Raw genomic sequence first — 27,840 nt, 5'->3', positions numbered from 1 at the left:
GACCTTAAACTACTAGGTGGGAATGCAAATACTCACCCAGATGACAGTAGGCAGTGAAACAGGACTGTGTCCTCAGATGCACATCAGAGGGACTCAAAAGAAATAGAGGCTATGTCTGGTGCTTTTGAGTTGCCTTAGTAAGTTATTAGAAAGAGAAAACTAACACTAGAAAATTATTAAGTGTTCACTGGCATAGGCTGTAGACAGTAGAGGTCACATGCATGGAGAGAATGGAAGCATTAATGTGGTTTGGGCAGCAGTTAAGGAGACCCAGGAAGGGGGACTAAAGTTGGCCTTTCAGGGTGAGTGAGATTGGAGCAGGTGAATGAGATGTGGACAGGTGTTTCTGAAGGAGAGGCGAGAGGAAGGCGCTGGGGAAATCACACCCAGTGCCATGGGGTGGGGGTGCGGGGGGGAAGCATGCCAGCACTGTATCCTCATAGCAAAGCGGTCATTTATAGCAGTGATTTTCAACCTTTTTTTGAGCTGCGGCACATTTTTTACATTTACAAAATCCTGGGGCACACCACCTACCAAAATGACACTCTAACACAGTACATATTATACATATAGTTGATAATATAGTTTCTAAATGTATTTATACTCACTTAGTGTGAAACCTGGGCCTGGCAGGAATGGTAGAAAGACACACAGGAAGCTCTTCCTCAACAGTTCTCAGTCTCTCTCTGTATTTAGTTTTTATCGCAGTCAAGCTTGAGAAGCTCAGCTCACATAGATATGTGGTTGAAAATGGGAGCAATGTCAAAATAGCTTTGTTGGCCAGAATGGGGAACTCCTTGGCAACAGATAACGAAAAACTGTCCAAAGGAAGATCAGCAAACTTAGCTTTAAACCATGATCTTGTTTCAGTTCATTGAGTTCTCTTGCTCCTTTAAAGTCATGTCCTTTCCAGCAACGGATACTGAGCTGTATGGGTCCCTAACCCAGTCAAGGCATTCTGTGAAGGCTGAAGAGAAATAAAATGACTACATCTTCTCAAGAGTTTTCAAATGTCTGCCAGTCATCTCGCACATTGCAGCAGTGTTGTCATCATGCTGTTTCTTGGTGAGCGGGAACATCTCAAGGTTGTCACACTGCACATGTTGCCAGAGCTGCACATTTAAAAGGAATCCATTCATTTTATCAGTGCTTGTAAGCAGGTTTTCATTTTGGCCTTGCATCCGTGTGTTCAGTTCATTCAGATAATGAAATATATTAGCCAGGTATGCCAGCTTTGCACACCACTCATCACTTGCAAGCAGCTTTGCGTAATCAGACCTCTCGTTTGTCAGAAATACTTTAAGTTCCTCTCACAACTCATACACACGGGCCAGCACTTTGCTGCGTGACAGCCACCGGACCTCCGTGTGGAGCAATAAGATTCTATGTTCTGCTCCCATTTCTTTACACAAAGATGCAAATAAGTGACATCTCAAAGGTTGCGTCTTCACAAAGTTCACTATGCTCACAACATCATCCAACACAGGAGCTAGATCTGCTGGTAAGGTCTTTGCAACTAGGGCCTCATGGTGCAAAAAACAGTGCATAACAATAACATCTGGGTTTCTTTCTTTGACCCTACTTACAAAGCCTTTGATGTGCCCGACCATGGCTGCGGCTCCATCAGTGCAGACATCTGTGCAGTTTTCCCATGTAAGCCTGCTTTTATCAAGATATTTCGATGTGACCCGAAATATTTCCTCTCCTGTTGATTTTTCTGGCAGTGCCTTGCAAAATAGGAAGTTTTCTCTAATGGCTCCTCCATCCACAAAACGCACATTGGCCAAGAGCTGACAATATCCACTAATATCTGTCAACTCATCAAGTTGCAAGGCAAATTTCTTACTGATGCACACCTTTTCCAAAACAACAGTTTCAATGTCCGCAGACATATCATCAATACGTCTGGCAATTGTGTTATCTGAGAGAGGCACTTTAGCTATCTCTTTGGCCGCGGTAGGGCCAAGCATCTCATTTACAATGGCTTTACAAGCTGGCAGTATTAATGTTTCTGCCACAGTGTGGGACTTTTTTGATTTAGCTACGAGTTCAGCAACAAGGTAGCTAGCTTTGAGGGCTCTCTTGTTTACCTTTGTGATTTTTCTCAAAAAAGTTTTCCGTTTCTCATTGTTTGTATGTAAGCATAGAAAATAGTCCATCGGCTTGTTTTGAATGGAAGGGTGTTTCATTTGGAGATGGCATTTAAGCTTGCTTGGCACCATGGCGCTATTGGATAGCTTCTCACCACACACCAAGCACAGCGGAGTCGGTGCTATCTCATCCCCGGTGAAAGTAAATCCAAATGAAAGATAGCTTTTGCTGTATTACCTCGAGCTCACTGTATTTTCTTTTGTCAACCACTCATACTAGGGCCTTCATCAAGGTCAGAATTTTGTCCAGGGCCCTGTTCGGCATTTGCATTTTCCCTTCTCAAAAATTTCTTCATCACTGTCACTTGCTCGTCTTACTGAGATCCCAAACTGTCACAAGAGTGAAATATGCCTGGCAGAGGTCCTTTAAATAAATTACATTTATTAAAAAAAGTTAAATAAAAAAGGATAACCCCTTCATATATACAGTCCCATGTAACATCCCTCATATATATAGTCCCACGTAACATCCCTCATATATACAGTCCCACGTAACATCCCCTTATAAATACAGTCCCATGTAACATCCTCTCATATACAGTCCCATGTAACCTCATATATACAGTCCCATGTATCCCCTCAAATATACAGTCCTGCTAATATATACTGGAGCTTTCATCAAGGTTGTGGGTTCAAATCAATTTGGCAAATACTCTCTCTATATAGAGACTGGAAAAAATCAATTTTAGAAAATGTTGGTACTTGTGTAACATCATAAGTCCTCAGAGCATCTCTACTGTCAGATTGAGAAATTTTCTTTCTAGGTAAGGATTCTGATAAATACTAGAGTTCTCCCTGAGGTTGTGGGTTCAAATCCCATGGTCATCTGGGTGCAGGAGCCTTGGTTCTGTCTGTTTTGATGGTGTATATAGAGATGTGAGCTCTTTAAGAAGATGACCCTTCAGGAGGCCATATACAATATAGATAACATTGTGATGCATTGTGATGCTTATATATCACCCTCTGCGGGGGCCTCTTTTAAAAAGAAAAAGGTCAAATATCTATATACACCATCAGGATAGACATAACCAGCTGAGGCTAAGGCTTCATCTAGTGGTGGCAACATTTACCTCCAGTCCTGACCAGGATTAGACATCGGGACCATGGGGAGGAGTAGCAGCTTCAACTACCCCAGCGGGGACCTTCCTGGGTATAGATGAGAGGCGGCCTACTATTGGTTCATCACTAGTGGTCGGGATGAATCCTAGAAGGTGATTGGTCAGTGAGCGTTCCCTGTGCCTCAGGGGCAGGATGCCCTTCCTGGAGACAGGCTGCACACGAGGTCTTCAGTGCAGGCTCTTCAGAGGCAGGATGCCCTTCCTGGAGACAGGCTGCATGGGAGGTCCTCCGTGCTGGGCACCGCCTGCCCGGCGCCAGGCCAGCCTCGTCCTTTTGTCCCAGGTGTTGTGTGTTTGTCCTGCAGCAGAGAGTCCCCGGTGGTTCAGTGCCATGCTCTCCCAGATGACTGGGGCTCCTGTCTGGTTTTAACACTGTGCATGTGATTCTGTCTGGGAAAGGTGAGGAGACCCCTTTCTGGATGCTGTTCTGGGGGTCCTTGAGGAGTGTGTCCCTCAAGCCAGTCCCAGGGCTGCACGCATAGAGCATTCTGAGGTGCTGGTCCAGCGGGTGTGGCGTGGGACTCCGCGCCCCCAGAGCACAGCTGTGCGGGCGGGCCCATGCCGCAGCAGCCTTCCTCCCGGCAGTGCCTCTCTGTTCCAGTTGAAACTTACAACTTTCCCCAAGTTTAAATAATTTTATATGCACATTTTAAAAAATTAGAATAGTTATATTTTTAAGTGCCTATGGTGCCACTCTGCACATAGCGTTTTATTGTCCTTCACCAGTCTATTACTTATTAGTTCATTTCTTGTGGTCAACACCACTCATCCCCATGGGTCTCGCTGTTGGGCCAGTTGTCAGCATGGCCACGTAAATGACTACTGTGAAATGCAGAGAAGTGACAGGGCATGCAGTCATTTGGTGACAATTGTTTAATGTTAAAAATAACGTTAGACACACCTCACATGAGCGAGGGTAAGTGTGGGCTACGTGTATGTGGGTTTTGAATATGTGACTACACTTACACCTAGATACATTGTCATAGAGGGCTGGTATTTTGCAACTAGAGGGGTTTTAGGTATCAAATTCTAGTGGTTCTAATTTCATTATTGTCCGAAAAATTAATAACACTGACATCCTTTATACCTGTGAGCAACCAAATGCATATGTCTCTGATGTTAAGTCCTAAAGGCTGTCAGTGTTCAAGACTGACCATTAAATTCATAACTTAAAAATAGGGTATGTTGGAAGTTTTCATTGTTACTCTCTTATCAGTGGAATGTTTTATTGCACAAAAGGAAAGGAATGTGCTATGATGTCCAGCATGTAAAATGTCCTCTGGATTTGAACTTCACAGTTATCCATCCACAAGAGGTCATGAGAACAGAAATCCAAACCCTAATTCTAAAATTTTGAATATTATTGTTTTTTGGAAGAGAAAGGTTTTCAAAAATGACACTGGTTTATATATACTGCTCAAAAATGAGGAGATATTTTATTGATAAAATATGAGTATCTTTGCTTATGTATATATGTGGGCACAAAACCTGTTTGTCCTTTGGTTTCTGATGGCTTCTGTTTTTCTGCCTGTGTGCACAGGGGAGAGGATGGAGAAAAGGGAGCAAAGGCCAAGGACGAGAAGGGCAAACAGAAGCTCCGGTCCATCCACACCCACAGATACGGGGAACCAGAGGCTCCCGAGTCGGCGTTCTGGAAGATAATCATAGCTTATCAGCAGAAGCTTCTAGTAAGCCACTTTAGAATGAATGTGGATAGGACACATAGTGAGATCATAGTAACTCAGGCTCACAAATACTCATGGATCGTCCTTGGGTGGCAGTCAGGGAACCCAGTCAGCCCTGTGAGTATGTTTGACTTGTGGTCAAACCCATGACCTCTGCACACATTCACATGTTCTGAAACCACTGGACTAGTGACTGCCAGCATGTAGTGTCTTCCCACTCTCCTCTAATGATCAATAAATGGCACCAGTCATTTACTCAGCTGCTGAGACTCCAAATCCAGAAGTTATCTCTGGCTTTTCTCTTTCTCCCCATATCACGTACAGTCCAACAGGAAGTCTTCTCAGCTCTGTCTTTTTTAAATGCATCGAGTCTGCCCAGCTTTCCTGTCTCCATGGTGCCCACTGGTCCACACCACCACTGGCACCGCTATCTGTTTCTATGCTCCTGTCATGTCCTGTTCGCTGATCCCTTGCTGCCACTCTGATTACACCTCTACTTTCCACACAGACATGTATAATCTTTTCAAATCAGAATCTGATGGCACCAAGGCCTCTTCGGGTTCTCCTGGAATAATTCCAATTCTGATAAGATTCATAACTAACCTCTCTCTGTTACTGTATCTAATCCTCATAGCAAACTGATGAGAAAGGTTCTGTTTTATCCTCACTTCACAGAGGAGGGAAAAGATGCTACAACAGTGATTAAGCTGCTTGTGCACATGCCCCTGCGAGTGCCACAGCCAGTGTGGCCCCAGAGATCACAGACCCCAAGCAGACCTCATCTAGCCTGGTCACTCACCTTTCTGACCCCAGCTCTCCTCCTCCTGCCTCCCTGGCTTCCTCCTTCCCATCCTCGGAGCCCCCAAGGCTCTCTGAACATCACTGTGGGCTTCTTTCTCTCTGACGCACTATTTGTTCCCCTGCAGCATTCAGGCATCTGCATAAATGACCCCTGAGCTAAACCTTCCCCAACCACCTGTGTAAAAGAGCACCCCTAGTCCCTATGCCCTAACCTGATGGATTTTTCCTCATAGCATTTAGCATCCCCTGAAGTTGTGTTTTTATCTGTGGCTGTACTGTTATTCATGTCCTCCATGGTGGCCCGGGTTTTCTAATTCACTATTAGGTCCAAGTATCCAGAATGGTGCTTAGATACATCCTGGGTTCTCGGGAAATTGTTTTTGGTAAATGAATGAATGCTTTATTTAATTGTCTTCACATTTCAAGTCTTGATTCAATGAGCTTTTTGTTTTTTCTTTTTCACCTTCAGAACTATTTTGCTCGCAATTTTTACAACATGAGAATGTTGGCCTTATTTGTCGCGTTTGCAATCAATTTCATCTTGCTCTTTTATAAGGTATGTACATCTTAGTTTTTAAATAACCACTATGATACCACAATCAGACTGAACGGAATGTAAAGGTTTCACAGAGTCCCGTGTAGTGAGCTCATCTGAACCTGTTCTGAAACGTATTTTGATGGAAGAGACATGTCCCTGAGTGCGAGGTGGAGACAGATTTGTTCTTCCCAACTCGGTGAGGGGATTGCCGCTGGATCCTGGCTGCTGCGGCTCCCTGTGCTACGCTCAGCTCTTTGGTCATTGAGAAGGCAGCTTAGCCATCTCATTTTCCCCACGTGCACAGATCCTGCTAACTCCTGGTTCATTAGGAGTGATGCAGATATGTGTACTACTTGCTGTTGGGTTGGAAGGCCCTCCTCCTGCAGTGAAGGAATGTCACATCCTGCTGTTCGCAGATGAGGCTGGCTTCCATTGTTTCTTGTTTATGCTGATATCTTAGAGGAAGTTAACTGACTGCACTTTAAATGGTTTGAATCAGGTATCCACTTCTTCTGTGGTTGAAGAAAAGGACCTCCCCCCTCGCAGTGCAGGTGAGACCGCCCGAGGCAGCAACTTGGACAGCAGCGCGGCCCATGTGCTGGCCGTGCACTATGTGCTGGAGGAGAGCAGTGGCTACATGGAGCCCACGCTGCGCATCCTGGCCGTGCTGCACACCGTCATCTCCTTCTTCTGCATCATCGGCTACTACTGCTTGAAAGTAAGACGGGAAGCATGGGGCCCCTGTACGTCCATCTGTGTGAGCATGTCTGTTGCAGGTCGGATTCCTGGAGTGTATTCTGAGATGGAAATTACATGCAAAGACTATATTCGGGAACACTCCAGAATTCAATATCTGTAGGGCAGTGGGAGGGAGCAAGAGGCAGCAGAGGGCAGACACATGGGGCAGGCACAGGCCTCGCTCTGTGACACTGTGATGACAGCTGGGTTGCCCTGGGCTGGAGTACTGGAGCCTGGCCCTTTGAATGCCTTATTGACCAGGCCTCAGCTACAGGCTGCCCTGGGAAGGGGGTGTGGTCTTGGGTGGCCTTACTGTAGCTTTCTTTTTTTTTAAGACAGAGAGAGAGAGAGAGAGACAGAGGGACAGGTAGGGACAGACAGGAACGGAGAGAGATGAGAAGCATCAATCATTAGTTTTTCGTTGCAACACCTTAGCTGTTCACTGATTGCTTTTTCATATGTGCCTTGACCGTGGGCCTTCAGCAGACCGAGTAACCCCTTGCTCGAGGCAGCAACCTTGGGTCCAAGCTGGTGAGCCTTGCTTAAACCAGATGAGCCCGTGCTCAAGCTGGCGACCTTGGGGTCTTGAACCTGGGTCCTCCACATCCCAGTCCGACACTCTATCCACTATGCCCATCACCTGGTCAGGCTGACTGTAGCTTTCTTTCACACTTACAATTGGTCATTGTTCACATAATGGCCAACTTCACCTATAGTTTGATCCCACAGAAGTGACCCAGTCACTGTGTCTCCTAGCGAAGCACCCATGTAGCAAGACTTGTAGAAATACATCATTCAGATCTAGCAGTCATGGTGCTTGTTCTGATAGTACAGATGTATCTGCCACCCCCTGGGTGGAAGGGCTTCCCAGCTTGTCTCACTGCCCCAGGAAATAGCGCAGCTCCTGCCCCAGGGCTCCTCCAGGGAACCCCATGAGTGGCACTCAGGAAGGTGTCTGAGTGCACAGGCTGCCATTTCCTCTGCGATCTCTCATCTGTTCCAGGCAAGACACCTTTTCACTGTGAACCTCTGAAAAACTAGGGCCCAAGGTAGAAGAACAGGCAGTAAAGAGGACACTTCTTCAGACTGCTCTCCACCCCTCCTCTTCCCTGATGGGGGATATTCTTGGATGATTCCAGAGTATCTGCATCTTTCTTGTATAAAGTCATTGCCTACGAAAAAGGAGTCAGTATGTTTGGGACATCTTGACAAATGTAAAAAGATTTTTTCCTGATGTTTAAACTAAAACTTATTTCAATATAGCATATTTGGACATGTTGAATAAAGGATTATTGAAAAGTTTTCTCAAATAAAACTGTTTTTTAAAAGCATGCATTCTGGAACCTTAGTAACATTGTTATATTTTATTACACCCATTTATGTTGCAGTCATATATATGTATCTGTAACATTGCAAAGTGAAACAGTTTTGCATAACCTTTTTTCTCTTTAATATTTAAAAGTGACTTCATTAGTACAAATTACCTGTGAACTATGTGTTTAAAAACAGATGCGTGTATATATAATATATATTCTATCTCTTGTTTCCCCCAAACTTCCAGATGCTTCTTTCTGCCTCAATATAGCTGATGCATTTCCATTCAGTCTTTACCTTCCTAGAAGTAACATGGGAAATACTTCCTTCCAAAAGTTGTTCTGTAGCAATAGTGACCACAGGAGATGCCAGTAAATCTACACTAATTTAACATGTTTATTTGTAGGCCCCGCTGGTTATTTTTAAGCGTGAAAAGGAAGTAGCTTGAAAATTGGAATTCGATGGGCTTTATATTACAGAACAGCCTTCAGAAGATGATATTAAAGGCCAGTGGGATCGACTCGTAATCAACACGCAGTGAGTAAAGAATAGACGAGACATTTTAGTACTCAAAGAATTCAAAACATGAAATACTTTACTGAGGTCTCCTACAGCTCTGTCAGAGGTTTAGCAGAGGTGAATAATGGCTGAAGATTCAGCCAAAAAATCTAAAGGCTAAGCACCCTCAGCCTCCTGATGGAGGCCATCAGTTATTGCCATCTGTGTTGAAAATTTCTTGATCAGAAGGGGCTTTGAGTCCGGCCCATGGCCCTGGTGGAACTTTGCCCCCACCACTTTATGTTCAGAGAAGGGCATGGCTAGAGTGAGACCTGCAGTACAGAGCGCTCTCATCTGGGAGCACAGAAGAAGCAAAACTGTTCATTAAGGTGGGAGTTGTAGCATTAAAGGCAAAGAAACTGAATTTCACACTTTTTTCTTCTTTTTTTTTTCCAAGTGAGAGGAGGAGACATAGACTCTTGCATGTGCCCCGACCAGGATCCACCTGGCAACTCCTGTCTGGGGTTGATGCCCTGCCTATCTGAGGCCATGCTTATAATGGAGCTATTTTTAGCACTTGAAGCAGAGGCTCCATGGAGCCATCCTCAGTACCTGGGACTGATGCACTTGAACCAATCGAGCCATGGCTGCAGGAGGAGAAGAGAGAAAGAGAGAGAAAGAAGGGAGAGGGGTGGAGAAGCAGATGGGCACTTCTCCTGTGTTCCCTGACCAGGAATTGAACCCAGGACAATCCATACACCAGACCAGTGTTCTACCACTGAGCAAACCGGCCAGGGCCAAATTTCACACTTTAATGTATCTACATTGTATACTGTCAGTTGATGCCATCAAGCAGCCTGGCATAAAACTAGCTGAGCATTATAATATGTAAAATAGATGACAGGAAACATACTTTTTTAATGCACTAATTATGTGGCCTTGTAAGATCAAGGTGCAGACTTCTGGGTCCTGTGCCTGGTGTAAATCCAGCACAAAGTATAGTTTTCCACCATTGAAAGTGTTAGTGGTGCAGTACCTGTGGAGGGGTTTATAGTACTCAAGAGGGAAATGCCATCTTTTTATTGTGATTAGTTTTGCTAATTAGATTTTAAAAAGAAGTTATTTCTGCCTCACCTGTGGTGGCGCAGTGGATAAAGCACTGACCTGGAATGCTGAAGTTGCCAGTTCGAAGTCCTGGGCTTGCCTGGTCAGGGCACATGTGGGAGTTGATGCTTCCTGCTCCTCCCCTCTTCTCTCTCTCTGTCTCTCTCTCTTCTCTAAAATAAATAAATTAAAAATAGTTATTTTCAATAGGTTTTGGGTTTTGAAATGGGGATAATTACACTGCACACAAAAATTAGAGGATATTTTATTTCTTCATATTCATTTTGAAATATCCCCTAAGTATAGTTTGTGGATAATACAGTGCATGTTGGTTCTAAATGCTCCGTGTTTTGTCTAGCAACTCTAGCTGTTAATACTAAATCCCACTGTCTGTGCCTCTCAATGAGCTCCATTAGTCAGGGTGCACACTCGTACTTTAGTTCCATGGTCCAGTTTTCTTGAGGATAACTGGTGCATGTGAGATTTTTCACTTTGTAAGAAAAAACAATGAAAGAGTTTTAGATGCTTTAAAGACACTTGGCAAAACAATCTGTATATTGACATGTGGTAAGTAACTAAAAAAGAAGTCAACTTGTTAATAAATATGCTCACAATCTTCTCCATTAAAATGTTTTCCCAGAGCCCTTTAGTGAGTCATATGGGCAAAAGTAGGTTTACAACTGTGAGTACACGAAACAGGATTTATTCTTATATTATTTATTAGTTATTGTATTATTTATTTGTATTAAAACCACAAACCTGCTTCTGCCTACCCCTCTATTTATATATTAATATTTAAAATAATATGTGATGTACCCATGATGTAGAAAAATTGTAAGCTAAGATGAGAAACAGTCATTCTAATTTTCATAAACAAAAAAATGCTTACATATTATTTTAAGTATTTTGTATATTCCAAACACTGTTGTTATATATCATTTTTTTAAAATGATACTTTTATTTCTATGCTTTTATATATATTTTTTTTATGCATATTTAATTTTAATAAATGTTATATATTTTTTCTACCAAAAAAGTGTTATTCATATAGTCTTACACAGTTCTTTTTAAGTTTGCTCCCAGGGGTTTTCTAGTTTTGTTTTTATTGTACATGGCTCCCTTTTTAATTTTTTTTTTTTTTTTTATAATTTTATTTTTTTAATGGGGTGACATCAATAAATCAGGATACATATATTCAAAGATAACAAGTCCAGGTTATCTTGTCGTTCAATTATGTTGCATACCCACAACCCAAAGTCAGATTGTCCTCTGTCACCTTCTATCTTGTTGTCTTTGTGCCCCTCCCCACCCCCTATCCCTCTCCCATTCCCCCCTCCCCCCCGTAACCACCACACTCTTGTCAATGTCTCTTAGTTTCAGTATTATGTCCCACCTACGTATGGAATAATACAGTTCCTGGTTTTTTCTGATTTACTTATTTCGCTTCGTATCATGTTATCAAGATCCCACCATTTTGCTGTAAATGTTCCGATGTCATCATTTCTTATGGCTGAGTAGTATTCCATAGTGTATATGTGCCACATCTTCTTTATCCAGTCATCTATTGATGGGCTTTTTGGTTGTTTCCATGTCCTGGCCACTGTGAACAATGCTGCAATAAACATGGGGCTGCATGTGTCTTTACATATCAATGTTTCTGAGTTTTTGGGATATATACCCAGTAGAGGGATTGCTGGGTCATAAGGTAGTTCTATTTTCAGTTTTTTGAGGAACCACCATACTTTCTTCCATAATGGTTGTACTACTTTACATTCCCACCAACAGTGTATGAAGGTTCCTTTTTCTCCACAGCCTCTCCAACATTTGCTATTACCTGACTTGCTAATAACAGCTAATCGAACAGGTGTGAGGTGGTATCTCATTGCCGTTTTGATTTGCATTTCTCTAATAGCTAAAGAAGATGAGCATCTTTTCATATATCTGTTGGTCATTTGTATTTCTTCCTGGGAGAAGTGTCTATTCATATCCTCTTCCCATTTTTTTATTGGATTGTTTGTTTGTTTGTTGTTGAGTTTTATGAGTTCTTTGTATATTTTGGATATTAGGCCCTTATCTGAGCTGTTGTTTGAAAATATCATTTCCCATTTAGTTGGCTTTCTGTTTATTTTGTTATCAGTTTCTCTTGCTGAGCAAAAACTTCTTAGTCTGATGTAGTCCCATTCATTAATTTTTGCCTTCACTTCTCTTGCCATTGGAGTCAAATTCATAAAATGCTCTTTAAAACCCAGGTCCATGAGTTGAGTACCTATGTCTTCTTCTATGTACTTAATTGTTTCAGGTCTTATGTTTAGATCTTTGATCCATTTTGAGTTAATTTTTGTACAGGGAGAGAGACTGTAGTCCAGTTTCATTCTTTTGCATGTGGCTTTCCAGTTTTCCCAGCACCATTTATTGAAGAGGCTTTCTTTTCTCCATTGTGTGTTGTTTGCCCCTTTATCAAAAATTATTTGACTATATATATGTGGTTTTATTTCTGGACTTTCTATTCTGTTCCATTGGTCTGAGTGTCTATTTTTCTGCCAATACCATGCTGTTTTGATTGTCATGGCCCTATAATAGAGTTTGAAGTCAGGTATTGTTATGCCCCCAGCTTCATTCTTTTTCTATAGGATTTCTTTGGCTATTCGGGGTTTTTTATAGTTCCATATAAATCTGATGATTTTTTGCTCTATTTCTTTAAAAAACGTCATTGGAAGTTTGATGGGAATTGCATTAAATTTGTATATTGCTTTGGGTAATATAGCCATCTTGATTATATTTATTCTTCCTAGCCAAGAACAAGGTATATTCTTCCATCTCATTATATCTTTTTCGATTTCCCTTAACAATGGTTTATAGTTTTCATTATATAAGTCCTTTACATTCTTTGTTATGTTTATTCCTAAGTATTTTATTTTTTTTGTTGCAATCGTGAAGGGGATTATTCTTTTGAGTTCCTTCTCAGTTGTTTCATTGTTGGCATATAGAAAGGCTATTGACTTCTGTATGTTAATTTTGTATCCTGCGACCTTACTGTATTGGCTTATTGTTTCTAGTAGTCTTTTTGTGGATTCTTTGGGGTTTTCGATGTATAGGATCATATCATCTGCAAAAAGTGATACCTTTACTTCTTCTTTTCCGATATGGATGCCTTTTATTTCTTTGTCTTGTCTGATTGCTGTGGCGAGAACCTCTAGTACCACATTAAATAAGAGTGGAGAGAGTGGACAACCCTGTCTTGTTCCTGATTTAAGGGGAAAGCCTTCAGTTTAGTGCCATTTAATATGATGTTAGCTGATGGTTTATCATATATGGCCTTTATCATGTTGAGATATTTTCCTTCTATACCCATTTTGTTGAGAGTCTTAAACATAAAATTGTGTTGTATTTTATCAAAAGCCTTTTCTGCATCTATTGATAAGATCATGTGGTTTTTGTTCTTTGTTTTGTTGATATGGTGTATTACATTAACCGTTTTACGTATGTTGAACCATCCTTGAGATTCTGGGATGAATCCCACTTGATCATGATGTATTATTTTTTTAATATGTTGTTGTATTCGATTTGCTAGTATTTTGTTTAGTATTTTAGCATCTGTATTCATTAGAGATATTGGTCTGTAGTTTTCTTTTTTTGTGCCATCCTTGCCTGGTTTTGGGATGAGGGTTATGTTGGCCTCATAAAATGTGTTTGGAAGTATTGCTTCTTCTTCAATTTTTTGGAAGACTTTCAGTAGAATAGGAACCAAGTCTTCTTTGAATGTTTGATAAAATTCGCTGGTATAGCCGTCAGGGCCTGGACTTTTATTTTTGGGGAGGTTTTTAATGGTTTTTTCTATTTCTTCTCTACTGATAGGTCTGTTTAGGCTTTCTACTTCTTCTTGACTCAGTCTAGGAAGGTTGTATTTTTCTAGGAATTTATCCATTTCTTCTAGGTTGTTGAATTTAGTGGCATAAAATTTTTCATAGTATTGTACAATAATTCTTTGTATATCTACAGTGTCCGTGGTGATTTCTCCTCTTTCATTTTGGATTTTGTTTATATGAGTTCTTTCTCTTTTTTCCTTGGTAAGTCTTGCCAAGGGTTTGTCAATTTTGTTGATCTTTTCAAAGAACCAGCTCCTTGTTCTATTAATTTTTTCTATAGTTTTTCTGTTCTCTAATTCATTTATTTCTGCTCTGATTTTTATTATTTCCTTTCTTCGGCTGGTTTTGTGTTGTCTTTGTTCTTCTTTTTCTAGTTCCTTAAGGTGGGAAGTTAAGTGGTTCACTTGGGCTCTCTCTTGTTTGTTCATATATGCCTGAAGTGATATGAACTTCCCTCTTATCACTGCTTTTGCTGCATCCCATAGATTCTGATATGTCGTATTGTCATTTTCATTAGTCTGTATATATCTTTTGATCTCTGCACTTATTTCTTCTTTGACCCATTCATTTTTTAAAAGTATGTTGTTTAGTTTCCACATTTTTGTGGGATTTTTTTCCTCTTTTTTGCAGTTGAATTCTAGTTTCAAGGCTTTATGATCAGAAAATATGCTTGGTACAACTTCAATTTTTCTGAATTTGCTGATGTTGTTTTTGTAGCCCAACATATGGTCAATTCTTGAGAATGATCCATGTACACTGGAGAAAAATGTATACTCAGTCACTTTGGGATGAAATGTCCTGTAGATGTCTATCATATCCAGGTGCTCTAGTGTTTTGTTTAAGGCCACTATGTCTTTGTTGATTCTCTGTTTGGATGACCGATCTAGAGCCATCAGCAGTGTATTGAGGTCTCCAAGTATGATTGTATTTTTGTCAGTTTTTGTTTTAAGATCAATAAGTAGCTGTCTTATATATTTTGGTGCTCCTTGGTTTGGTGCATATATATTAAGAATTGTTATGTCTTCTTGATTCAGTGTCCCCTTAGCCATTATGAAATGGCCATTTTTGTCTCTGAGTACTTTTCCTGTCTTGTAGTCAGCATTATCCGATATGAGTATTGCTACACCTGCTTTTTTTTGGATGTTATTTGCTTGGAGTATTGTTTTCCAGCCTTTCACTTTGAATTTGTTTTTATCCTTGTTACTTAGATGAGTTTCCTGTAGGCAGCATACAGTTGGATTTTGTTTTTTAATCCATTCTGCTACTCTGTGCCTTTTTATTGGTGAGTTTAATCCGTTTACATTTAGTGTAATTATTGATACTTGTGAGTTCCCTATTGCCATTTTATATCTTGCTTTCTGTTAGTTTCGTGTCTTGTTTGATCCTTCTCTTTCGTTTTTCTATCTTTTGTTTTTATTTGGTTGTATTCCATACATCTTTCCTCTGTTGCTATCTTTTTTATCTCATGTGCTTCTGTGGTGGTTTTTTCAATGGTGGTTACCTTTGAGTAATGAAAAGGGTCCCTACCCTGTTCATTGTAGCGAACTATTTTGTGAGTACTTTTGCACTCCATCGTCCTTTGCTACTGTTAATCTCCGTCTTCTCCCCCTCTTTCTTTTTGTTGTTGTCACAGTTTAAATTTGGTTTTATTGTGTTCTTCTTGGAGCTTTTACTTGTGGCTCTGTTTTTTTTTTGTTCTTTGTATCTGATTGGAGAACCCCCTTTAGTAATTCCTGGAGTGGGGGTTTTCTCATGATAAATTCCCTCATCTTTTCTGTATCTGTGAATGTTTTTATTTCTCCTTCGTATTTGAAGGATAGCTTTGATGGGTGTAGTATTCGTGGCTGCAAGTTCCTCTCTTTCAGGACTTTAAATATTGGGGTCCACTCTCTTCTAGCTTGTAGAGTTTCTGCTGAGAAATCTGATGATAATCTAATTGGCCTTCCTTTATATGTTGTATTCTTCTTTTCCCTGGCTGCCTTGAGAATTTTTTCTTTGCTGTTGGTTTGTGTCAATTTCATTATGATATGCCTTGGAGTAGGTTTGTTGGGGTTAAGAAAACTTGGAGTTCTGTTTGCTTCTTGAACTTGAGGCTTTAGTTCTTTCCACAGGCTTGGGAAGTTCTCATCTACTATTTGTTTGAGTATGTTCTCCATTCCATTTTCTCTCTCTTCTCCCTCTGATATACCTATTATTCTTATGTTATTCTTTTTGATGGAGTCAGATAATTCTTGTAGGGCTATCTCATTTTTTTTAATTTTTGAGTCTCTTTCTTCTTCTCTCTGTTGTGCCTCAAGTTGCTTGTCTTCTATTTCACTAATCCTCTCTTCTATCTGACCTGTTCTATTAGCTAAGCTTGTTACTTCGTTTTTCAGCTCGTGAATTGAGTTTTTCATCTCTGTTTGATTTGTTTTTATAGTTTCAATTTCCTTGGACATATATTCTTTGTGTTCATTGAGTTGTTTTCTGAGCTCCCTATATTGCCTTTCTGTGTTTTCTTGTATATCTCGGAGGATTTTTAGGATTTCTATCTTGAATTCTCTGTCATTTAGCTCCAAGGTTTCCAATATATTAAATTTTTTTCTCCATAGATTTTTCCTCATCTAGCTGTGTTACCTCTCTTTCTTTTGTATCCATGATATTCGATTTTCTCTTCCTTAATGGCATCTGAGGGTGGTTTTGTTGATAGTATTAATGAGATTTAATAAAGAATAAAAAGTTAAAAAAATAAAAAAAAATAAAAAATCGAAAAGAGTTGTTTTTTTAAAAAAAATTAATAATGTAATAAAGAAAAATAAAATAAAATAAAAATTTTTAAAAAAAGAAATTATTCCCCCCCCCTCCTTTTTTCCTCTCCTCTCCTCTCCCCTCTTTCTTGAGAAAATCTTGTGGTGGACTGTGAGTTATAACAAACAATGCCTGTGATGGAGGGCCTGAATTGGGGAAAAGTAATAAAGGGGCAAAAAAGAAAAAAAGAAAAAAAAAAAAAAAAAGGAAAAAAAAAAAAAAAGAGCGTATGGACCCACAAAAAGCAAATAAGGAAAAAATTTGGGTCAAGAATAAAATGATTTGCTTTTAGGTGTTGGTTGTCTAAGAGTTATGATGAGAGGAATAAGAGGAAAACGGAAAAATGGGGGACAAATTAAAAAATTACTATTGTATTTAGTGGAACAAGAACTAGATAATATGGAGAGCCAGGGATGGGAGCACTGCTAGTGAGTTAAAAAGGTGAAGTAAAATCCCCCCAAAATGCCACAAACATAGGTTTGAGTCCCAGATAAGATAATTTGTTTGTTATTGAAGTTTGAATGAGATGAGATGTAAAGGAGAAAGGAAGAAACTAATATAGAGGGAGAAAAGAAAGAGAGAGAGAGAAAAAAAAAGAGGGAACCACTAAAAGAAGAAAAAAGAAAGGAGAGAGAGAGAGAGTTAAGGGTTTTGGAGTGCAACCCTCATAGAGAGAAAGGAAGAGAAGAGAAAAGATAATGGGAGATGTAACACTTATGGGTAGTGTAGTTCAAGGAGAGGAGAGAGTAAGACCAGTAGAGAGTTAATCGGCCAAATTGGAGGAAGAAAAAAAAGTATCAAGAATGAAGATAAGAGAAACAAACGAACAAATATAATAAAATGTGATAGGTTATAAAGTCTGCAGATTATTCTTGATTTTGAGAGGTTATCTTCTTGCTTTTTCTTTTCTCTCCCTCTTCCTGGTCGGTGACTCTGTACCCCGGGTTCTGCCCCTTTGGCACGCTCAGGTAGAGGCTTGCAGTTGATAAGTCTCTATGGCAATGTCATGTATTGTGCTTTAGTCTCGTGGGAGTCGAGGCTCATTAGCATTTATAGGCTCCGACAGTGAGAGAGTCCGTGTTCCTGGAGCCTTTCTCCTAGTCTTTCCTTCCTCAATTAGTAGCCTGATAATCCAGCTATGGTGTTGCTGCTGCCTCTGCCTGGATAGTAAGAGGCTCAAAGAGCTGGCAACTCCCCACTCTATTTCCACTCAGCACAGGGCTCTGGGTAAGGCTCAGTCAGTCAGAGCTGCTAGCATAATCAGGCGGGCTTTCCGCCCACTCAAAGACCACTGGCTCTGCCACTCTGTCCAGTAACACAAGCGGGCGCCCACTTCTGGGGGGTGCTTGGAGGAAACTCTCACTCACTATCTGCGACCAGGATATCCAGCCAGCAGTCTCACGCTCTGAGTGAAACCCCCAACCGCAGGGAAAAGTTGCAGCGTTGGAATTGAGTCTCGCTCCGTCCCCGTGCGCGGCTTTTGCAAGGCGCTGGGGCGGCTCGAGATTCCGCTTTGGCCCACACAAAGGCCCCTGACTCTGCCCCTCTCTGCGATAACACGGGCGCGCACTGCGGAGGCACTTGGAGGAATCGCTCACTCCTTATCTGCACGCGCACACCAGGATATGAGGCCGGCCGCGGTTCCCTCTGAGTGAAACCCTCACCAGCACGGAAAATCTCCACCGTTGGTAGTAGTTCTCACTCCCTCCCGTGCGTGGCTTTCCCAGGGTGCTGGGGCTGCCCAGAGACTCTGTCCTCGGCCCACAGAAAGGCCTCTGACCCTGCCTCTCCGTGGGGCAACACGGGCACCCACTCTCAGGGCCTAGGAAGAAATTCTCGCCCACTAACTGCGCACCGACCAGGAGACCGGGTAAAATGGCCGCTCCGCTTGTCTTTCTTTGTTTGGGTTTGGCGCGAGTGTTAGCTTGTATTGCCCGGGTTGCCACAGGATCAGATTTTCCTCGGCTTGGATCTGTATGCCACAGCCTGGTTCGGCCGTTTGTGCCGCGGCGGCCTGGATCTATTCACCCCCTTTGCCCGCCTCAGTTTCTATATTCACAGTTACCAGAGAAAGCCGCCCTGTTTAGGTTAGTGAGGAAGGCGGAGCATTTCTTACTCCCTTTTTCCTTCGGGGTTTGGTTATATATTTAGCCAATTTTTCACTCAATCATACCTTTGGGTGTATTGCGAAGCATCTGGAAGCTCCAAGTATAGGTTTTTCTGTTTCTGGTTGAAGATCTTGTTGAGTTTTGGGGGAGATTTATCGGTATCGCTTCCTACCCCGCCATTACTCTGACGTCATCCATCCTTTTATATTTTTTAAGTCATTTCCCAACAACTACTGGGACAAATTTGTTAAAAGAAAGGTAATAATACTTCTTAGAAGGAATAAATTCATTATTTTTTCTCCAAGGTACATTTCAGATTTGAATTGATATGGCTCATATGTTGAATGCGATCCTGGGGTGTGCCTTCTCTGCCTGTTAATGACATTTCAAAGAGTAGTAGAATTGAATGTGAATTTCAGCACTTGCATGTAAGAAGGCCAAACTATGCAGCTACAGAATAAATAAGCTTTGCTCCATCCACCTGTGCTCTGACTTAGGCGATTCCACAGTGCGTAGCGCACACATTAACAAGACCTGGTAGGAACGTCCGCTGAGATTGCTGAAGGCAATCTCAGTTAAGACAACTGATGAATCACAGGGCAGGCAAAGTTGTTGCCTGGCAACAGAAAACTGCATTTTAAACTTTAAAGATCTTATTTTTGTGAGGTTTTATTCTTCTGATGCAGATTGCATCAGAGGGTGGTAGAGAAAACACAGACAGAGTTCAGCTGTGGACTGTGTCATGAAGCTCTGAGTGGGAAAGTCGTAGACAACCTCTGGTCTACCTACTGCACAGGATTTTAATGCTGATCATGATCTTAATGAACCAGTGCATGCACCAGAACCTACATAGTAAAATATTACCCTCATTATTTTCTAGCTCCTACTGCCCCTTGGCCCCTCAATGGCCTGACTGGCTCCATCACCCCTGCTCCGTGATGAGCTGAAACTCCGTCATGCAGTCTGGCGGGGTGGCCGGGTGGCCACGGGTACTGGGGGGAGGAAGTGGTGGTTTCCCCTTTGGTTCCCCAGGTCCGTGATGCTCACATGGTGGCTGGTGACAGGCAGCACAAACGTCTTGCAGCCAACCTGAGGGCAGCTGTGAAGCTTGCACCAGGAGTTTCAATCAAGTACATCATTGAGCATGTTGACTTTTTATTTTAGTAACAAGATTTTCTAGTTGAAAGAAGCAGCATGTCTGTTGATTTTTTTGGTGCAAGATTTTATCTCCTCATGACCTGGCATTTTGGGTAACACTGAACAGCTGCTTAGGCAAAAGCTTTGAAAGAATAATTTTAAATAGGTAATTTGAATATTTTACTTTCATTAGTTAACAGAATATGGAAGAAGCTTCTGCATTATTAAGCAAGAGTTTCTCTGAATGATATTATACAGGGTAGGACAAAAGTAGGTTTACAGTTGTGCATGTGGAAAAAGGACAATAATTAATAAATAATAATACAAGAATAAACTCTGTTTCACATACAACTGTAAACCTCCTTTTGCCCACCCCCATATATTTAGAGTGAAATAAATAGATAAACTGTAATTGCAACTCAGACCTGTTCATGGACTTCCTGCTTTAGTACCCAGCATGTTCTCCAGGCAATGGGGAGAGAATACGGCCCACAGAGAACCCCCTTAGATTAGTCTGACTACTCTTAGTGCCATGAGAATAGTTCAAAACAAATAGTTTTCCTTAACCTAAATAATCTGTGGTCATAGGCTTTTTAACTACCATTGTTCTTTTATGTTTTTTTAACCTAATTATGCACACCCAGAAAAGGCCATTTTTTATTTCTGCTAATTTTGTCTTTCTGTGTATTTTTTTCATTCTTTAACTCTCCCCCTTTCCCTTCTCTGTATTCCTGCTCCTCTTTCTTGTCCCATTTTGCTACCAGTTCTCTCTCCTCCTGCTTTTTGTCATATGACTTTCCCTGTTTCTTCCCATTTTCACTGTTTCGGACTTCTAAGAACTAATCTGAAAACAGGACGTGCAAAAGCAGGCAAACGTGACACAGGGACAGGGGGCAGGGAGCCAAGGGGGACTGCTAAGAAGTGATTTTAGGGACACATACAGAATGTATACTAGATAAGGATTAAACTGAGGACCAGAGGACGGTGACACGCTTCCATGTCCAGGTATTATTGGAGATTTGCTGGAGTCAGGATAGTATGGAGAGGGTACCATTACTGTGACGGCCAGCCCAGTGGTGTGCAGTGGTCTGTGTAGAAGGTGACGGCTGGAGGTCTGACTCTGCATGGTGCTTCTGGACTCCATGTCGTCCCATGCTTAGCATCTCTGAGCATGTTACGTTTATAAAATACATTTTTTTATCCATAGAACAATATTATGATAGTCACATGAGGGAAAGCATGTCAAAATTTTTAGCATAATTCCTGGCACAAAGTATGAATTTGGTAGATGTTTTTTTTGTTCCATTTCCTCCCACTTCTTTACCCATTTACTGCAGCCCACCATCTTCCTTCCATATGCTTTCCTCTCTTGAATTAGAAACCTTGTTACTCAGATAGGTTGTATTTGCAATGTTGTAAGTTTGCTTAGACCTGAAGCAGTGTGATCATAGGAGATGAGCCATGTCAACAAATGGTCATTGGTGCCAGTTGATTGCCAACAGGAATCCCCAGTTTGTGTTACAGTAATCAGTAAACTTTATTCAGTACAAACAGCTCAGTTGTGATACAGCATGGCTATAGAAATGCTCAGTTGTGTTACAGCTCAGTTATGAAGCAACCTAGGTGTGGCTCTGGGCTGAAGCCCCTCTCCTGCTAGAGAGCTCTGCCTTGCTCTGGTCTGTTCTACTCTGCTCCACTCAGCTCTGGTGAGATGTCTTCAGACCCAGCCCCTGGTCTCAGACTGGCTTGACCTCATGTAAATGAGGACTCCAAATCCTTGCAGTTTTATTGGTCCAAAAAGTAGTGTCCTGATTGGTTGGTCAGATGGAGCAATCTCTGATTGGTCAGGAAAGTTACTGATGGGGTTTATAGCTGCAGAGCTCTGATTGAATGGGAAAGTCAGTCCAATTTGTTGAAATAGATTCCAGTAACTCCTTTATAAGGGGCTGGCTCAGGTAGCAGGAACACAGTTCAGGCAGGCAGTTCAGTGCAGACTTCTCCCTGAAGGGCAGTTGGCATGAGAGGCCCCTGTGCAGAAATGGCTGCTAGACCATTTTTTAAAATTTTGAGTTTAGTTAGACTACTGAGAGCCCTTCATATTAGGTATTTTCTTTCTCAAGGTCCACAGACATAAACTAGATTTTTAAGTAAACTTCAAACTAAGATGTATATTATAACTATAAAAATAATTAGATGTTTGTATGCACAGACTTAGATGAGGTGAGGTTACTTAATAGTTGAGGCCTTTTTTTTTCTTTCAGTGTCCAAGGTTATGGATAAATATGGAGAGTTCTATGGCCGGGACAGAATCAGTGAGTTACTTGGCATGGACAAAGCTGCTCTGGACTTTAGTGATGCCCGGGAGAAGAAGAAGCCAAAGAAAGACAGCTCCCTATCGGCCGTGTGAGTGTCACCTCTGCTCTGTCCCCAGTTGAAAGGAGAAAACGTGACTACAGTCTGAAGTTGCAGGACCTTGGTTTCCTTGCCTTAAGTGTAGAGGAGTAGAGAGATGACAGGAGTACAGAGCATATGTGAAGTCTCCTTTTATACCTCTGGCTATTTTGAACTATGGAATGATTGGATTTTTTCTATTAATTTTTGAAGTTGCCTTTTTTATTATTTACATAACCCCACCAAATTGTTCACAATTTGATATGCCTTTTCTATTCTTAAATGCCACCTAAGTCAAAGTAAGACGTATGCGAAAGTGTCATATACAACTGTCTTCTGACACTTCTTGTTTGGAAAGAAGTTAATTTTTTTAAGTTTTGAAAAAAGGAACTCTGTAGCCCTTTTAATAGAAATGTTCAGTTATTTTTATTTCACCATAATTATTGTCTTTTTTTTTTTTTGTATATTTCTGAAGCTGGAAACAGGGAGAGACAGTCAGACAGACTCCTGCATGCTCCCGACCGGGATCCACCCAGCACGCCCACCAGGGGCAATGCTCTGCCCACCAGGGGGCGATGCTCTGCCCCTCCGGGGAATCGCTCTGTTGTGACCAGAGCCACTCTAGTGCCTGGGGCAGAGGCCAAGGAGTCATCCCCAGTGCCCGGGCCATCTTTGCTCCAATGGAGCCTTGGCTGCGGGAGGGGAAGAGAGAGACAGAGAGGAAGGAGAGGGGGAGGGGTGGAGAAGCAGATGGGCGCTTCTCCTGTGTGCCCTGGCCGGGAATCGAACCTGGGACCTCTGCACACCAGGCCGACGCTCTACCACTGAGCCAACCGGCCAGGGCCAATTATTGTCTTTTATTTAAATAGCAAAAATGTTGTATGTCAGAAATATTGCACTACTGTGTTATTATTTGGAAAGTTTACTTTAAGTCTAGATACTTTTAATATGTTGCTTGCATGAAATAATAATGTATATAATATACCAGAAGAATGTAAACCAGTTGATTGATTTACATGCACTCACAATACGTGTGTGTGTATAACAATTTTAAGCTACAGTAATAAATATAAAGCATATATGCTTTTAAAAATAGAATTTCTTATTGTAACCACTTAATGATTTTAGAAGAATCATAATAGTTATCCTCCCTTAAAAACATATTTATGGTCTCAGTCAATTAGGGATGTGATTTTTTTGATGAAAAGGTAGCAATTTAATCAGTGTTATTTTGTCTTAGATAACTATATATTTTAGCTAGCATTTAAACAGTGTTTTGGCTGACCTGTTTCATTGGTCATATATATTTTTTATTTATCTAAAACTTGTTAGAGCTACTTGGGTCTTTAAAATAATGTGCACCCTGTTAAAAAGTAGATAAACAAATATCTGACGGCAATTGAATTTAAATCCAAAATATTTCTTGTTTACTTTAAGAAAACAAATGTGGTTCTTAAAGATTATGTCACTGTAAATTAAATGAAACAGGTGACAGTCCTCAGGAGCTAAGCCCCTGTGCTAGAATCTCATTTAAAACAAGGACTGGGGCATGTGTTAGTAGGAGTTTCCTACTAACATATAGATCCCTTGTAAGCAATGTAGACTTAAATAATTTTACTGCATTTTGTATGTTCCATGGACGTATTTGCAAGTCTAAAAAAGAAGGTTGAAAAAAAAAAACATCAGAGGAATGCTTAGACTATATTTTTTTACTATGAATAGTTTTAAATTAGTGGAATTTTTCACTGCTTTACATAGAAAATGTTTTCAAATTTGACTCCTAGCACAGACCCAGGAAATTAATGTGGCATTTATTAATACCTTTATATATGGATGATAATATTGGAAGCATGAAGATCTAGTAAATGATGTTCATTACCAGGAAAATTTTTACATGCACTGTTCTTTTATAAGGATGCTTGGAAAGATCGAGTTTTAAAAGATTATCTGGTTTCCATATATGAGTGTGATCTTAATATGAAGAATTGGGTACAGGAAGATTCATGTATCTATTTGTGCATGCATTCATCTATCAGTCAAATATATAGGGCTTGATGTATACATACTTAAATAGGTGGACAGCTCTCCTCCTGGGGATAGAATGGCTGCCAGCAGCCAGAAAGTGGGTGTGCTTTATTTGTGTCTTCATGGGGTAAAAGAGGGAGATCATATCTAAAACCATTTAGCAGAATTCCTTAGCTTCTGGCTTCTAGCTGCCGCCTGAACCAGTGCACTGGCCCAGGGACTACCCTGCCCTGATTGTCTCAGATCAGCCACATGCCACCCAGACAGCCTCACTGTCACCATCATGGCATCCCCATTTGCCACCAGAGAGGGTATTAGTGATGTTGATAGCAAACTTTTTATCCTAATGTGTGAAAGGGATGTAAAATTACTAACCATAAGAATAATTTTTAAGGCCCTGGCCAGTGGCTCAGTGGATATAGTGTTGGCCAGGCGTGTGGATGTACTGGGTTCAATTTCCAGTTAGGGCACACAGAAGAAGTGGCCATCTCTTTCTCCCCCTCCACCTCTCCCCCTTCTTTCCATTTTTTCCTCTCACAGTCAGTGGCTTGATTGGTTCAAGCATGGTCCTGATTGCTGAGAAGGGCTCCAGGGCTGCATGTCAGACTCTGACACTAAAAATAGCTCAGTACTTGAGCATCAGCCCCAGATTGGGTTGCCAGGTGGATCCGGTTGGGGTGTGTGCAAGAGTGTGCCTCACTATCTTTCCTCCTCTCACAAAAAGGAAGGGAGGGAGGAAGGGAGGGAAAGAATTGATTTTTAAATAAAAGCAAAAAGCTCCAACAGAAAATTCTGAGTCCTGGTGTAAGCCTCATTTTGTTTCAGGTTGTGTTCATGGGGAAGCCTCATGCTTTCCACTTACTGCCCTACTGTCCATTTCTTACCATCTCTTCCTTTTTCATTTAAGATTTCTTTTATTTGAAAGGAGGGGAGATAGAGAGGCAGACCCCTGCCTGTGCCCTGACCAGGATCCACCTGGCAACCCCTCTCTAGGGCTGATGCTTGAATGAACAAAGCTGTTTTTAGCACTTGAGGCTAATGCACTCAGACCAACCAAGCTATTCTCAGTGCCTAGGGCCATGCTCAAACTAACTGAGCCACTGGCTGCAGGAGGGGAAGAGGTGGAGAAGGGGAAGAGAGAGGGGAAGAGAAGCAGATGGTTACTTCTCATGTATGCCCTGACTGGGAATCGAACCTGGGACATCCCTATGCCAGACCAATGCTATAACCACTGACCAAAACTGCCAGGGCCAGGAAAAAAATAGTCTTGTATTGAAAATTAGTGTAAATATTCATGGAACTTTAAAAATGTTCTTTAATAATAAAATTAATTATAATGGAAGAACAACTTACCTTTCTTAAGATGAAACATCCTAGGCTAAGGTAAATTAAACCTAACTATTGGGGGAAAACTCTCCCAAGAAGTCAGTTTTGATCAGCGACTGCTTATTCTAGCACTTATAATTTAAGATTGGCCTAATTAAAATAAATGACTAAAGAAGCAATTAAAGACTAAAACAGTAAGTCTAGAAAGCCCTTTAGAAAATAATACTAATATTATTTCATAGTTAATTATATCATCTATCATATTAATTACCTGGAATACTGGAAAGACCGGCAAAGTTATAATTTCTAGTCCATAAGATAGTGGCAAGTTCTAAAAAATCAGAAATTTAAAAAGTATGTTTTAATTAATGTGCATTTTCACATGCAAATATCATGAATATTTCTGTTAAGATTTATTCATTTCAGCCTGACCAGGCAATGCTACAGTGAATAGAGCATCGAACTGGGATGCAGAGACCCAGGTTCGAAACCCTGAGTTTGCCGGCTTGAGAGTGGGCTCATCTGGCTTGAGCCTGGAGCTCACCAGCTTGAGTGCGGGGTCACTGGCTTGAGCGTGGGATCATAGATATGACCCCATGGTCGCTGGCTTGACCCTAAGGTCACTGGCTTGAACAAGGGGTCACTCACTCTGCTGTAGCCCCCTAGTCAAGATACATCTAAGAAAGCAATCAATGAACAACTAAGGAGTTGCAACAAAGAGTTGATGCTTCTCATCTCTCTCCCTTCCTGTCTGTCTGTCCCTATCTGTTCCTCTCTCTGACTCTCTCTCTCTCTCTGTCAAAAAAATAAAAAAGATTTATTCGTTTCATATGTTTATTGAGATGTTCAGTGGTAAGATGACATGCTTGGCACCAGGGAGCTCAGAGATTAATGAAACAGAAACACACACACACGCACGCACGCACGCACGCATGCACACACCCTGCAGCTAGGAAACTGCAGGGATGTTGTAATGGGAGGGTCTGCTGAGTGCGCTGGGGACCAGGGAAACGCCAGTGCCGTCTTGCATAGAGAAGGTGAGGTTTCTGGAAACTAAAGGAAACAAAACCAAAAAGAAAACTCCTTTCACTGGCAAAAATTGGTATGGTCATAAAGTATCTGTGGATGTTTATGCAAGTTTTTATTAACTGAACTAAAAATTATTCTGTTGGAATGTAGTTACAAATGTATAATACAAATTAGTGAGGAAACTTTGGATGAAGAGTTTCTAGGAATAATTATCACATACAACATGAGATGACCTTGTATTTAACGTGCTAAAATAAAAGGTGAAAAAGGAAAGACTTTTCTTAAATAACAGAAGATGAAGGTGGTGACATTGCATTTTGTTTGTTTTCCAAGAGTCTTCTTAGCAGAGCATCACAGCACTCTGGGAACATGGGGACTGGAGAGGGATGGCTCTACCCCTGGCACCTGGGGTGGAACTGACACCCTGGGACTGCCCAGTCTCATGCATGGCAAGTCAGTGCAGGGTCTGCTTGATGTGCGTGCCCACAGACTCCTCTTCTTTGTCGTTTCAGACTGAACTCTGTTGCACCCACTGGGAGTGAGAACAAATATCAGAGACTTTCAGGAGTTTAGATGTTACTTTATTGGCCAGTTTAACCTGCGCAGGGGTGAACTCCCAAGATGTCCAGAGACACCGTACTCACAAGGAGCTGCAAACGGGAGTCACGCCTGGTGCTTATAGCCAGGTCCTTATATGTCCTAAGTGAGCAAGCATTATACAGAAACAGATGTGGCTGTTAGCTATTCGCTAGGGAGGTCACACACAGCATAGCAACAGGGGCCAGCATAGCAACAGGGGCCGGTTTTAGCTTAGTGGCGAATTTCAAACATAAACTTCTGATAAGGGTCTCTGAGCTTCTTTGTTCTCAGCCTCACAGGGGCCCTATCAGCACTCCCTGTTCCTTCAATAGTTACACTCTTGGCAGCCCCAGCATATCAGCACTCCCTGAAACTAACATTCCCCTATCTCTTTTGGGCATAAATCAAACCCCTGATTCTTCATTAGTGGGGAGACTGGTGTAAGGTTGGGACAGAACTATTAACTTTACTACATCTATCCTCTCCTTTACGAACTCAAGGAGTTTATTAAGGATTATTGGTCCAAAGATAAGAGCCAATAATAATAATAGGAGGGGTCTAGCAATTGCAGATATGAGGATAGTTAACCAAGGAGAAGTCTTGAACATAGAGGCATACCAGCTAGGGCTGTTTTCTTCTAGGTTCC

General features: G+C 41.3%; 1 protein-coding gene across 1 annotated transcript in view; it reads left to right on the top strand.

Moving 5' to 3' along the window:
* LOC136319466 (ryanodine receptor 2-like) overlaps positions 1–27,840 on the top strand; it is a 190,264-nt gene that overhangs the window by 114,484 nt on the left and 47,940 nt on the right. Inside the window, 7 exon segments of the mRNA XM_066252720.1 lie at positions 3,395–3,642; positions 4,809–4,956; positions 6,224–6,310; positions 6,792–7,010; positions 8,751–8,885; positions 18,924–18,965; positions 22,114–22,251. Coding sequence (XP_066108817.1) covers positions 3,395–3,642; positions 4,809–4,956; positions 6,224–6,310; positions 6,792–7,010; positions 8,751–8,885; positions 18,924–18,965; positions 22,114–22,251 — 1,017 coding nt within the window.

This window comes from Saccopteryx bilineata, chromosome 1, assembly GCF_036850765.1.
Source record: "Saccopteryx bilineata isolate mSacBil1 chromosome 1, mSacBil1_pri_phased_curated, whole genome shotgun sequence".
Lineage (NCBI taxonomy): Eukaryota > Metazoa > Chordata > Mammalia > Chiroptera > Emballonuridae > Saccopteryx > Saccopteryx bilineata.
The sequence above is the reverse complement of the archived record's forward strand: the minus strand, read 5'-3'. Positions and strand labels throughout refer to the sequence as shown.